This window comes from Oryctolagus cuniculus, chromosome 1 (assembly GCF_964237555.1).
Source record: "Oryctolagus cuniculus chromosome 1, mOryCun1.1, whole genome shotgun sequence".
NCBI lineage: Eukaryota > Metazoa > Chordata > Mammalia > Lagomorpha > Leporidae > Oryctolagus > Oryctolagus cuniculus.
In genome coordinates, this window is record NC_091432.1 from 81128267 (window position 1) to 81143150 (window position 14884).

Consider the following 14884-nt stretch of genomic DNA (forward strand, 5'->3'; position numbering starts at 1 on the left):
GGATCCGGTGGCTGGGAAGATGAGAGTGCCATTAACAAATCATAAAGGATCAGTGACAGCTGGAGTGTTACATCCCAGACATTATACATTTGCTCTGGTTCGCCACAGAACATCAAACAGTGGAAATTCCCTGATGGATGTTTCATTCAAATTGTGTCTGGACATAAAGCTATTATTAACACATTGACTGCAAATTCTGATGGAGTACTTGTATGTGGAGCTGACAAGGGCACTATGCACCTTTGGGACTGGAGAACTGGCTCCAATTTTCAGAGTCCACGCAGGGGTGCAGCCTGGGTCATTGGACAGTGAATCTGGAATATTCGTTTGTGCTTTTGATCAATCTGAAAGTTAATTACTAACAGCTTCAGCTGATAAAACCATTCACGTGCACAGAAAGGATGATACAGTGAGAGAAGAAATTCATCAAGGGGCTGGCGCTGGGGGAAGCAGGTAAAACTGCCACCTACAGTGCCAGCATCCTATATGAGCGCTAGTTCGAGTCCCGACTACTCCACTTCTGATGCAACTCTCTGCTATGGCTTGGGAAAACAGTGAAGATTGCCCAAGTGCTTGGACCCCTGTGCCCTGTGTGGGGGATCCGGAAGAAGTTCCTGCCTCCTAGCTTGGGAGCTCTGACCTTGGCGGCCAATTAGGAAGTGAACCAGTTGATGGAAATCTCCTTCTCTCTGCCTCTCCACTCTGTGTAACTCTGACTTTCAAATAAATAATAAAATGAATCTCTTTTAAAACAGAAGAAGAACAACCTATCTGGTCAGCTGGAAACCAGAAATTATCAAGAGAAAGAGTTTGTAATGTGATGCTGTCTCCATGGTGGTTCTTTTTTGTTTGTGTGTGAGTATTTATTTATTCTGAGCTTGGCATTGATGAGGAAATCCTGTCGTCTTGTGTTCTGGCTGGGAGTATAAAGCAGAAACTCACTTTTGGTATGATTGCTGCTTTGTATTTTCAACAAACTGCCCCCCCACACCCACACACACGCACACACTTCTCACGGTGTTTTTATTTCTAAAACAAAGAGTTTGTGCTGTTGGGGAAAGATAAAACTAGTTTCATCTTCTAACACTTTGAGAGACTCACCCAGAAATAGTGTTGATTTTGGACATTTGAGACAGAATTGACCATCACAGTTAGTTGAATTAGTAGTGACTTGAGTTAGTAGATTACATAATATTAAGCCTACAGAGTTTCCACCTGCCAATTCACTACCCAAAATAGCTAGGATTGGGCAAGGACAAAGCTAGGATCCAGAAATGTATTTCTGGGTCTTGCATGAGGGTGGGAGAAACCAAGTACTTGAGCCATCACCTGTGGTTGCCCACAGTGCCCGTTGTTACCCTGAAGCTAGAATATGCAGAGGAGCAGGACATGTCCCCAAGTGCTCCAGAAAGAGATGTGGCCATTCCAAGTGGATCTGAAACCACTGAGCCAAACATGAATGTTCTTGATGTTAGAATAACTTTGCTAATACTAACTCTCTCTCTCTCTCTTTTTTTTTTGGGGGGGGGTGAGGGGGCAGGTAGAGTTGTAGACAGTGAGAGAGAGAGACAGAGACAAAGCATTTCCTTCCATTGGTTCATTCCCCCAGTGGTCGCTAGGGTTGACGATGCACTGATCTGAAGCCAGGAGCCAGGTGCTTCCTCCTGGTCTCCCATGCGGGTGCAGGGCCCAAGCACTTGGGTCATCCTCCACTGCCCTCCTGGGCCACAGCAGAGAGCTGGACTGGAAGAGGAGCGAGGAGCAACAGGGACAGAACCAGCGCTGGTGGCGGAGGATTAACCAAGTGAGCCACGGCGCCGGCCCCAATACTAACCTCTTATTTGTTCTTTAGTCCACTCATTGACTACATTTGTTTTGCCTGATATGTCCAAAACAGTGCTCTGGGTAATAGCAATACAGCACCAGGAAAGATTTTCCATTTGGAAAATTGGGAATTTGTACTGAGCAGTTATCATTAACTACCAGTTGGTTGAATTTATGTTGGATGTTATTGGTGATGTTGGATGTTATGCTTAGAGTGTGTGATCTCTGCAGTCGTGAAGGGCTTCCTGAAAAAAAACTGAGCTGAAATGTAATGAATGACCAGGACTTGATGAAGTGATTGGTTGTCAGGCATTTGCATCTACCCCAAAAGGCCAGATTTGAGGAAAAACCTTTGCAAACTTCATTTTCTTTAGTAAAGTGAGAGAAGAGACTTCACTCCACTACCCAAGACATAGTCAACTATGGGAATAAAAGGCTGTTTGCATGATGATGTGCCTTGGTGGCATTCAGCTAAATGGGAAAACAAGATGCCACAGCCACATATTTCATCATTTTATTAGCACATGATGCTTAGAATATACAACCCCACAAATGTCAAAGTAGAAAAGGATTTTTCAGGTGTTGGAGTTAGGAGGTATGCCCACGGGGAGTGTACACTAATAGACACTGAATTTCTTTACAGCATGATGAAAAAGTACTGGGGTCAGATAACTGTGAAAGTTTCAAAGTTCTTTACTAAAATAAATTTTAATAGAAAACGTTCATATATTCATTGCAGTTGTATGCTGTGTGGTTTCTAACCAAGCTCTAATTATGACTACACTGTGCTCATGAAGTTACAACGTGCTCCAAAACAATCCTGCTGTCTCACATAAAAATATCCCAGGGTGGCGAGCTCCTCCATATGGGAGTTCACAAAGAATCATCCTCAAACCTGACATGTCATGGGGGACCAAGCCAAAACAAGGGATTCAGAGGAGAAGTAAACTGGGTTGGAACGTTACAATGTATGAGGGCACCTTTGTCAACATCATAGAAACCCACTGTTCCATGGTCACAATCCAGAAACACCCCAACCATACTCAGGGGCCTCTTCACATAGTGAGTTAAGGGTGGAACACTGGTGTAGAGGATGTAATGGTTGTTACTCTTCAGGGAGGCCAGGAGAAATGCTTCTTCAAAATGAATAATGTTGCTGGTATCACTTGTGCTGGAATCATAACAGACTCCCAAAATCCAGTTGGAAGAGGATGACACATCCACCTCCCAGTAATGTTGGCCAGAGGTGAAGGTCTGAGCACCCCACACAGCAAAGCTCTCTGCTCTCTGGGAATGGTTGGGAGCACTGCGATGTTCTTCTCCAAATATTGTTCTTCTGAGATCTTCAGAGAAGCTTACATAGCGGCGGGCCACTTCCCTCCTCAGACCATTATCCACTGTAGAAAGAGAACAATCTGATCAATGAATGTTGTTTCCATGGCCTGAAGACAAAACTTTGCTGCCCGTGGATTCACTTCACTCGACTTTGCAAGGAAAACTAACAGAAGAAAGGTAGCATAATGAATTGAGATTCACTCAACTGAGAAAATCAAAGGTTCAAGTGCATTTCCAGGAAAAAAAAATAATCAAACAACAGAGAAAAATAAGAAAAGGAGCTTAAACATATCACACACTGTGTGAAGTAGGGTTATGGTTGATCTAGAGTGTTAATTATTTCAATAGTTTTGAATATATATGTTTAATTATATGTCTTTGAATAGAGACACAGAGACAGAGAAATGTTACATCTGCTCGCTCACTCTCCATATACCCACGACCAAGGCTGGGCCCGGCCTGTGCCAGGAGCCAGCATCCAAACATGGTCTCCCACATGGATGGCAGGGATCCAGACATTGGGGATAACATCTGCTGCCCCCCAAGGTGTGCATTAGCAGGAAGCTGGATGGAAGCTGAGGTGGGACTGATTCCCAGGCACTGTGCTATGGGGTAAGGATGCCCAAGACACTTTACTGCTGAGCCAAATGCCTACCACTCGATAGCATGTATTGAGACAACGATGCAACTTCTACTTTCTTGGCTAGGAAAGTATCCTTTAGTGTTTTACTTAATTCCATTTGTAAATACAATACTTTGAAATGTGATAGATCTTAAATGGGAAATCAGCTACACATCTGAATATTTCCAAAATAAAACTCATGCTCCAGTAAGTAGTATACTTAAAGAATGTTCTGACTTCAGCTTATCTGTTCAGGATGTGGATTTAGCCCAATCTGGGTTTCAACCGTCTGTCCCTGAACTCTCTCTACTGCAGGCCTAACATCATTGCACTGTGTTCACAGATCTCTCATCATTTAATTGTTTTCAGAATCATTGATAGTATTGGAATGGTTCTGCTCTTTTTTTACAGGCAGAGTTAGACAGTGAGAGAGAGAGAAACAGAGAGAAAGGTCTTCCTTTCCATTGGTTCACCCATCAAATGGCCACTACGGGTGGTACGCTGTGGCTGGTGCACTCCGTCGATCCCAAGCCAAGAGCCAGGTGCTTCCTCAGGTCTCCTATGTGGGTGTAGGGCCCAAGCACTTGGGCCATCCTCCACTGCCTTCCTGGGCCACAGCAGAAAGCTGGCCTGGAAGAGGAGCAATCAGGACAGAATCCAGAGCCCCAACCGGACTGGAACCCGGGGTGCTGGGGCCGCAGGCAGAGGATTAGCCAAGTGAGCCGCGGTGCCAGCCGGAATGGTTCTGCTTGTGAGAATTTCTCCTTTTTTGGGTTGGTCAAATACTTCTGAGTTTATCAATGATAATAGCTATATTAGCAGTGCAGCATAAATGTACTTGGCATATAGAACAAATTAAAAACCACAAGTTGTGGGGAGCAACTCGGACTAGACTAAGTTACTGGAATTAAGACTTATTCTATGCATCTGCTCTCCCACAATATGGCGCTGGGAGAGGAAGAAACAGCTTCTACACAGCTGCCTCCAGTTCAACCAATAAGCAGCAGGAGCTGCTCCTGATTGGAGGAGAGCAGCATACTCGGCGTGTGGGTAGCAGAGTTGGGATTGCTGGAAAAGGACTATAAAGGAGGAGCGAGACAACATGCACCAGGAACATCTAAGGGGAACATCTATCTGAAGGAACACCTGTGCAGCCCCCGAGAGAGCCGGCCGGCGGTGTGCCGCTCCCCCGCAGAAGTGGGGATAGTGGCTAGGAGGAACCGCCCTTCCACGGAGGTGTAAGGGACGGTGGCCAACCCGGGAAGAACCAGCAGCAAACCCAGGGAGGGCGGAGCAGACAAAAAGAACAGCGCAGGGTCCTGTGTCATTCCTCCACGAAGAGGGGGAGCGACATAATGGTGCCGTGACTCGGATAGGAAGCTTAGGCAGGGTTTAGTGTCGTTCCTCCACGAAGAGGGGGAGCGACACAAGTGCCAAATTTAAACTTTAAGATCTGGCCAGTATTACAGCATAGTGGTTAAGGCTGATGGCTCTGACACGGGCATCCCATATGGTAGCTGCTTCATGTCCCAGTTGTTCCACTTCCAATCCAGCTCCCTGAGAATGGCCTGGGGAAGCAGCAGCAGATGACCCAAATATTTGAGCCTCTGCTACCCTTGTGGGAGTAGCAGAAGAAGCTCCTGGCTCCTGGCTTTGGCCTGTGCTAGCCATGGCCATTGCGGCCTTCTGGGGAGTAAAGCAGCAGGTGGAAGAGCTCCCTTTCTCTCTATTTCTCCCTAAAAACCTGCAGTGGATGGAGTAAACACACAGTTTTGACTGCTGCTCTAAGAAGTGAGCATTGTACCCCTTCTTAATCAAATGACCTGGATACTCTTCCTGTAGTTTGCTTACATCAGCATGCTCATTACAAATTTCAGTTTCGATCATTGCAATGTGATGAAACAAAGTGAGAAGGCACAGTTTCAAAAAATCCTATAACATTTTCAGGGACACAAAATGAAATAAAATAGGAAATGGCTCAGGCACAAAAGCCGTGAAGAAGGAAATTAGGGCTGGAAGGATGGAGGCTGAGCTCACCTCTGAAGTTGTTTAGCATCTCTCTGAGTCCAGTGATGTTCCGCAATGTCAGCTCTGGGTTCACCCCCTGGAGACGGAGCGTCTGCACCAGCTCTGCTCTGTAAGGAATCACACGAGTGACACTCCAGGTCAAAGGGCAATAGCAGGGTCAAATCAAAAGTACCAGCTGTAAATCCAAGATATTTCATTGGGAATTTTCCCATTATCATCTAATAAGAATAAATGTATTCACTACCTTAGGTGAGATAAAATTAGTACTTCTCTCTAAATTTCACATCACATCCATTTGCCTCTTTCTTCTCAGACATTATTCAACCTCTCAAATGACAGTGGCTGCCCCCTGTATCCCTCACTTGACTTCAGGTAAAACAGAAATCCTGAGTAGCTACAGAGAGCAGGGCTTTTAGGTAGAATCTATGGGAATTCAGTCAACAGACATCCCCAACAGTACAGTCAGGAGGATCTGCACTGAGCCAGGAGGCTGTGAGCTTTTCTGCCAAGCAAGGGAATGGAAATCCAAACTGGCAGCCATGGTCCTGAGGGAGCTGAGGTGGCTGATGCCCCTGATCCAGCCAGCAACTGGGACAGACTCAGAGGGCAGGACCTGCTCACTGCTGCTCCCAGGAGTGAATCCTCCCTCCTCCTTCCCTGCTGTGGGAATTGCTCTTTCCTGTGTGTTTTTCACTTTCCCTCTTTCAAGGGTGGGGCCTCCTCTGGGATTTCTCAGAATAATATGAACATAAGGGTTGGTTGGGATAGTTTCAAAGGAAGGGGAGGAGAGAAAAGGTGAAATAAAGCCCAGAAAGTCAAATCTTTTTTTGTATATTTTGGTTCACCCACACCTCATCTGGCACCAAAGAGTAGAAGACCTCAGAATCCCTTATCCAACAACTTGGTAAATAGTCAGGAAGATCAAAGGAAATCATGCAAAACAGAAGCATCTGCTGCATCAGCAAGAACACAACTTTCTTACACATTGCAGATTCTCATTGTAAACTTACCTTTCTAATACACTCTGCATATCCTGCAAAAAAAAAAAACCATTCAGTTATGATAATTCTCTCCTCTGATCTCTATGAAATACTTGCATTGTTAATTTGTAGTAATATATTTTCTCCTTATGATTTTGTAAAGAGGGATCAGAGTCTGTTAATAACAGACTATGACCTGATCCATGAGGAACTTCCTCTGTGTGAATTAAGAAGGTGGTACTCAGGATGAAGATGTGCAGCTGTAAAAAGATTAGGTTGTAGGTTCCCTCATGCCCACTCACATTCCAGAGAGAGGTCTGACTGCTGCTAACATTATTGCAAAGCAGGGAAACCTCCGAACATCGGAGTTCACTGCAAATGATTATCAAAGCTTTCTTAGGCAAAGGCAAGGCCTCAATGTCATCAGATAATTGTTCTCAGTTTTGTACCCCAGTGACGATGGAGGCAAGAGTAGGGAATATTATTTCTGTGAAAGGCAATTGGATAGTTACAACATCATTCATGGACACAACAAATTATCACCAAAAATAAATATCCTTCAGATTTATTGAATATTCTGGGGTTGCCTAGGCAGGGCCAAACCGATTGATATCACAGGCCTTATATAACCCTCTGGACAATCAGCACCCCTGGAGGGGAGAATAAATTGAGAATTAATCGAAGATGTAACCCTTGTGTGGTCGTTGAGTTCCTGGATAATTTTCTCTAGAGTAGTTTTCCTGCTTACAATGCAGGGACTTTTATCTTATCTGAATTGTGACAAAGAAAAGCACCCAAAAGATTATCAGACTATGCAGAACCAAGCGATCGGGCAAAAATAAAGATACAGGGCAGTAGACCTGAATCATGCAGCTTAAAGTAGTGATAGGTGCAGGTATCATTTTTTGGTTCTTACGCCCTTGCCCAGAAAAGCACTTCTTTCCCATAACATGGACTCTCCCTGCTCACCTGGAGTAACTCCATGTCAGGCTTGTGACACACCTCAGCCAGCTCTCTGTACGTGTTTATCACCTGGTGTTTCTGTTGGGTCATTCTCATTTCACTACCCTGGAGCTGTTGGGAAATCTCCTGTGCTTCTCTGTGCAGGGCCTGCAGCTGCAGTTGCTCCTCCTCATGGAGAAATATACGCAACTTCTGGTACTGAGCTTTGATCATCAGCTCCCTTAAGGACACATATTCCTGCAGAGATATTAGGTAAAAAGTTTACATATCTCATGCTGAACAGAACATTGAAATGGCCAATATTATTTCCAGAGTTGCCTGAGACACTGACATCCCATAGGAGTGCCTCTTCAAGTCCCTGCTGTTCCACTTCCCATCCATCTGCTTGCTAACATGCCTGGGAAGGAGGCAGATGAAGGCCCAAGTGTTTGGACCCTTACTTTCCACAATGGAGACCCTGATGATGTTTCAACCTCCTCTTCTCAGCCTGGTCCAGCCATTATAAGCTGGGGAACATACAAGTACATGGATGCTCCCCTCACCTCATCACTCTATCTTTCAACTAAATAAAACATTTCAAAACGTACTTTGCAGACTTTCTGCCTCACCCATGCAACACCTCTTGAGTATATGCAAGTCTTTTCTGTGCGTGCCTCCTGTAGGTTCTTAGTCTTTTTCTATGTTTAAATCAAGATTCACCAAATGATCTCAGGTGATTCTCCCCCTTCCCCCCCTCTGCCACCACCTCTCTGAAGCTTCTTCAGTATTTGTACCCCATCAACTCTTTTGACTGTAATGTAAGCCTACTTAAGTTTGTTCTGTTCCTTTGCCTGATTCTTCTAAATAATTAGAACTATTTAGGTAGAGTCTGTTGGGAGCAACCCGGACTGGACTGAGTTACTGGAATTAAGACTTATTCTATGCATCTGCTCTCCCACAATATGGCGCTGGGAGAGGAGGCAACAGCTTCTACCCAGCTGCCTCTCACCAACTTGACAAGCTGCAGGACCTGCTCCTGATTGGAGGAGAGCAGCGTACTCGGCATGTGGGCAGCCCAGTTAGGATTGGTGGAGGAGGACTATAAAGGAGGAGAGAGACGGCATGCACCAGGAACATCTAAGGGGAACACCTGTGCAGCCCCCGAGAGAGCCGGCCGGCGGTGTGCCGCTCCCCCGCGGAAGTGGGGAATGTGGCAGGGGGAACCGCCCTTCCACGGAGGTGGAAGGACCAGCAGCCAACCCGGGAAGGACCAGCAGCAAACCCGGGGAGGGCCGAGCAGACAGAAGAACAGCGCAGGGTCCTGTGTCGTTCCTCCACGAAGACGGGGAGCGACATAATGGTGCTGTGACTCGGATAGGAAACCTATGCAGGGTTTAGTGTCGTTCCTCCACGAAGAGGGGGAGCGACATAATGGTGTGGTGACTCGGATATGAAGCCTAGGCAGGGTTCAGTGTTGCTCCTCCACGGAGACGGGGAGCGACAGAGTCCACGTCACACAGTTTTCTTTAATGACTTCATTTTCTTAATTGATACGATTCTACTTTTCACTGCTTCTTCATAGCCATACTTAATGCTATCTTTAGTGTTGGATAAGGTTTGTGTAAACCTTCAGGGTTGGACTTGGAGTATCTGGGGTGACCTGTTTTCCATACACCAGGGTATGCTTCTCACTAGGTGTCTTGGCTGGCACAGGATTTGTGATCACTGAGTTACCATTTGAAACCACCACTGCTTCTGGGAGGAAATCACAAACTCTTCATGGTAAACGGAATTTGCCAAAGCAGTATAGTGATTGTAAGCATTATAGTAATTGAAGAACATCTTTTTCATTCTTACCTTGAATGAATGAGTCTTTTTAATTTCCTCTGTCACATTGTTTTTCAATTCCTGGATCAGTTCCCATAAAGTATTCATTTCCTTTAAAAGCTTTTCCTGCAGAATAATGATAAGATTTAGCAACATGGAATATATTCTTGTATATTTTACCTCCGTACTTATTAGAAATGGTGGTGGTTGAGAGAATGGTATTGAGACTACTAATTGTTGTATTCTGACTTCTTTTTCTGATGTAAGTGATTGTGACTAAAGTGGAGTGGTCATATTTTCACAAGTTGACCTAATTTGAGTCTTAGATTTGGGATACTGAGTGTGGTAGAAAATTACAAGGATGTCATTGCAGTGTAATGAGTTCATTGGCCTCCTGCTAAACCAGTATGCCATGTGGGCTGCAGTTCATGTCCTGCCCCCCCCACCTCTGCTCCATCTCCCTTCTGATGGTCTGTGAAAGCAACGGAAGATGTCCCAAGTGCTTTGGCCTTTGACACCCACAGGAAAGTTCCAAAAGAATATCCTGACTCCCAGCTACAGCCTGGCCCAGCCCTGGTCATGTGAGCATTTGTGGTGGAACCCACAAACTGTATGGCACATCTCTCTCTCTCTCTCTCTCTCTCTTTTGCTTTCTGTGTTTGCATATAAAACTACCTTTGAAATAAGTAAATCTTAAAAATAAAAGATGAAACTTACAATAGAAAATGTGAATAAAGTCAATAAAATTTGCTTCCTTAGAAACGGTGTTTATGTTACTTGGCTGTGAAGCAGTCACAGTTGCAGCACAAGCCCAAGTTTCTGCTGATGACCACTTGCACTGCACCTTACCAACTGGCCTTGCATGGACAGTGCTTCTAAGCTGGCTCCCCCTCATGACAACTCAACCCAATTGTGAATATGGGGTCCATTGAGTAACAACATGGAAGGACACATTTACATCTTGGGATTCACAGGGAAAAATCACTACCATCACAGTCTCCATTCTCACCCACTTCCACTGCATTTCCACAAATCCCCACCTTTCTCTCTAGTTCAGGATCCCAGAGAATCCACATGGCTCTGGAGGCATTACTCACCCGGGACTCCTCAGCAGCACATTCCATCATGGTGTGGTCATGTATCTCGGGCTGTGGGCATCCAGAGAGAGGCTGATAGTGCAGGCTCTTGTCCACCTCTGTGAGGAGCCCTGCTGCTTCTGTCTGCTCACCAGGAACCTGCTCCTGCAACCTGGTGACCTGGTTCAATTGGTACTTTCTGGCAGCAGAAGCCAGCTTCTTGAGCACGACATTGGTTTTGAAGTTTGTCTTCTCTGACATCTCCTTACACATTGGGCAGCACATGGGAGTCTCGGCTTCCTCCCAGCTCAGAGAAAGGCAGGATCTACAAAAGTTGTGTCCACAGTCTATCCTAACTGGGTCTAGGAAGAAGTTCATGCAAATTGGGCATGTGAGTTCCTGCTGGAAGACTTGCAACGTGGCTGGATCCATGTCTCGATGAAGATCCTTTAAAAACAGAGAGAAATAAAGTGGTCTTCCCTGAAGAGAGAAAGCATGCACTGTGTACCGTTTTCTTCCCCTACTTGCCTGCATACAAACCTACACATCATGAGTATAAACATGCTGGGTCTACAATCTAACAGAAATAAGAAAGTAATACATGTATTATGGTTGTTTAAAGGAAGTAACCTGGGTCGGTGCTGTAGTGCAACAGATTAAAACCATGGGCTGCAGGGCCCACATCCTGGCTGCTCTACTTCTGAACAGCTCCCTGCTGATGTGCCTGAGAAGCTAGCAGAGGATGACCAATGTCCTTGGGCCACTGAGCATACCCATGGGGAGTCCCAGAAGAAGATCCTGGCTCCTGGCTTCTGATTGGGTCAGTGCTGGCCTTTGGGAACATTTGGAGAGTGATCTAGAGAATCAAAGACCTGTCTCTCTCTCTGTCTCTACCTCTAAGAATTTCTCTTTCAAATAAATAAATAAATAAACCTTTCAACTACATAATAAACAGTACGTAACAAATTTATTTGGAGAAATTTAAGGTGATGGTAAAAGATGAGATGATTCCAAGGTTTGTTTTCATTTTCTTATTGGCCTAGAAGCAACACAAGATCAGTATTTCTTTCTGCATCTCCCCTCCTCCTCATCCTCTTCCTCTCTCTCTCTTCTCTGAGTTCCTACGCTATTCATTTCCTGCAGGACTGCTCAGCTTTAACACACACCAAAACAGTGGAACTCCATACTATGGGTCTATCCTCTCTGCCTTGCAACTCAGAGGTACTTTTCTGAAATCAGTTATGAGACCAGGCTTAATCGAAGATTATTTGATTTAATCAGTGTTAAGTTGAATGCTCAGCTTCTAAAACAATAAGCAGGTGAGTTTCCTTTTCAACCTCAACCTGAACATTTTCTTCAAGTAATAAACTACACAAATCATTTCCAGTTTGAGAAAATATCATTTTCCCAGAGTTAGTTCATGTCATCAGAGGGATGGTCACATTCTGAAAAGGTGAACAGTCAACCACAGCAATGGGCAACAACTGGCCAATTGTCCTTTAAATCAAGTAGAAGATGGCTCAAGTGCTTGGGCAACTGCACCCATGTGGGAGACTGGGATGAAGCTCCTGCCTCCTGGTTTTAAATCAGTGCAGTTCTGGCTGTTGTGGCCAAGTGGGGAGTGAACCGTTGGAGGGAAGACTTCTCTCTCCCTCCCTCTCTCTCTCTGTCTCTCTCACTAACTCTACCTCCCAAATAAATAAATAAAATCTTAAAAAAAATTAGTAGAAAAGACACATTTGCTTTGATAAAACATCCGTAATCTGATCATTAAACTTCAAGTATATTTGTAAAAGAAACTGAACATGAAGGCCTGTCCTCTAAATTCTATACTCAAAGTGTGTGTGATGAGTAGTCTCACCTTTGGAAGTGCAGATGTGATTGGTCGTTTCAGTTCTATGCACAGCCGTTTCCAGTTCAGGATTCTCTCTTCTGATCTCAACTCCTCTGGGTGTGTCCCCTTTGACAGGATTTCACCAGACCCACCCACCAAATCCACTCAATGAGAGAGCTTCTGTCTTCAGAACTAATTGGATTTGCATCATGAGGTTACAGGGAAGGTGGAAAAGTGATTCATTGGATTTACAAGGTGCAGAAAATAGTACCCAGGGGCTAAGAGACAAGCAAACTGTAGACTGGGTTTGGGAGATGTGGGGAAGTTGACCAGATGTAAATTGTTCCAAGAAATTTTCACTGAGGGCTGAGAGCACCAGGCTTTTGCACAAGCTGACACTGGCAGACGTTAGAGGGTGGGAGGATGGCAGAAGTCCCTGTGGCTCTCCTCTGCCTTAGAGGAAACACCTCCTCCCTGCTGCCACCCTCCTTGCAGAACTCTGGTCCTGTTGTAGTTTACACCACAAACCTCCTTCACCCATAGTTACACTCTTTTAGATGCTGCTCTCTGGGTTGTTCCAACACTGTGAATATCTGCCATTATGTTTTTTTTTTTTTTTTCCCAAAGTGGCCCCAAGACCTTGTTCCATGGTCTCAGATGTTTTCTTGAATGGTTAACTTAGGGGCTGGCCTAAGGGTTAGGCCACAGCTCACAATGCTGGCATTCCATGTGGGAGCTGTGGTGTAATCCAAGCTGCTCCACTTCCAATCCAGCTCCCCACTTTCATGCCTGAGAAAGCATTGGCAAATGGCTCAAGAGCTTGGCCCTGTGCCTTTCACTGGAGACCTGGAATAAGCTCTGGCTCCTTCCTAGCTTAGATTAAACCATCATTAGACAACCTGGCTGCACTGTAAAATTTCTGTAGAGAAATCATTTTACAGATTCCACAAGAAGATTTTCTATGGCAACCTTGCCAGAACTTCAGCATTTGATGCATATGGCATCAGAAAATTACAGAAAATATATTAATTTATAAGATACAAAATTATAATAGGCAAAAACTTTTATACATATTTCTATTTTTTGGATAGGCAGAGTTAGTGAGAGAAAGAAAGAAAGGTTTTCCTTCCATTGGTTCACCCCCCAGATGACTTATATATATTTCTTAGACACATGAACATATGCCTGAAAGCAACAGAAGACTGCTTATTGCCAAGTCATAAAATGAAAATTCCTCTGTTTTCAAGGTTTAAGGTAAAAATCTTCAATTCATTTCTTTGGACCCAGTACTCACCTGACGATTGGAATTGGTCCTCTGCAACTTCTTGGATTGGATCCTGCGTCAGGTAGGTGGCTCTGAGTTCCCTGGGTTCTGGAGGATCAGAAGGTCTCCACAGCCCATTCAACACCAAGCCTCAGAACTGAATACACCTTGACTGGGTGAGACCTTTATACAAGAGGAGCAAGCCCCGCCCTGATGGGATTACTGTAGCAGAGAGGACTAGGGGGAGGGGCACTGTTTCCCATCATTCTTTGGGTGAACACCTTCTCAGGTGATTTAGTTAAAAGCAATTGGATCAATCTCAAATTACACAAAAGTTCTCTTGATTGAAATGAATAATTATTTGGGAGGTGACAGTTGTAAATTTTTGAATTCCAGATAGATATTCTCTGACTACACCCATCGAGATAGTTTGTATAACTATGGAAGGCCTTTCTTTCTGTCTCTCTCTTTCTCCTCAAATAAGTTAAAAAAAATTTTTTTTTTAAATGGAATGTGCTTGGAATGACAGAGATCATCACAACTTAAACTGAGGGTTGATCACATATGGAAGTGCCTGTTCAATCCTTGCTGCTCCACTTCAGATTCCTGCTAATGCAACTGAGAAAGCTGTTGAAGATGGTCCAAACATTTGGACACCTGCATCCAAATGGGATTCCCTGATGAAGCTTCTGGGTCAGCCTGACCCAGCCCAAACTGTCTGGCAGTTTGGAGAGTGAAACAGCTAGTGGAAGATCTCTTTCTCTCCCTCTCTCCTTCACTCTGCCATCTTCTACTGCTTGCCCAGGCCATAGCAGAGAGCTGGATGGGAAGGGAGCAGCCGAAATGAAACCGGCAATACTTGTTAATTTTAGAAATCCAGATAGATATTCTCTGAATAAACCCATTGAGATAGTGTGTATAAAAGCCTAAATTAATAGATGGGTGAGTGACATGTTTACACTCACAAATCAATACAAGGCAGTAATGTATAGGGTTAGACATATCAATAAGTATCAAAGGAAGAATATCTGGAAATATAATTCTTGGAATTAATAGCAGTAAAACCTGCTGGGATAATTTTTGAAATTCTGATAGATATTTTCTGAATGTACTCATCAAGGGGATATTATGCATAAAAGCCTAAATTAATAG

General features: G+C 44.5%; 1 protein-coding gene across 1 annotated transcript; it reads right to left on the reverse strand.

Annotated features, from left to right (window-relative positions):
• Positions 1-2432: 2432 nt before the first annotated feature.
• On the reverse strand, positions 2433-11066 carry LOC138846062 (tripartite motif-containing protein 64-like). The gene is made up of 6 exons (XM_070060622.1): positions 10656-11066; positions 9589-9684; positions 7759-7989; positions 6820-6842; positions 5819-5916; positions 2433-3221 (listed from the first exon to the last, which is right to left on the reverse strand). The coding sequence occupies exons 1-6, from the start codon at positions 11064-11066 to the stop codon at positions 2728-2730; spliced, it is 1353 nt and encodes a 450-aa protein (XP_069916723.1). The 3' UTR covers positions 2433-2727.
• Between the last annotated feature and the right edge of the window lie 3818 nt (positions 11067-14884).

Bases quoted from the DNA above. Each gene is read 5' to 3' on its own strand.
- LOC138846062 (XM_070060622.1), bottom strand. From the start codon at position 11,066: ATGGATCCAGCCACGTTGCAAGTCTTCCAGCAGGAACTCACATGCCCA. The intron at 9,685-10,655 runs GTGAGTAATGCC...ATTATTCTGCAG, and splicing joins GTGCTGCTGAGGAGTCCCGG to GAAAAGCTTTTAAAGGAAAT. The intron at 7,990-9,588 runs GTAAGAATGAAA...ATATCTCTGCAG, and splicing joins AAAAGACTCATTCATTCAAG to GAATATGTGTCCTTAAGGGA.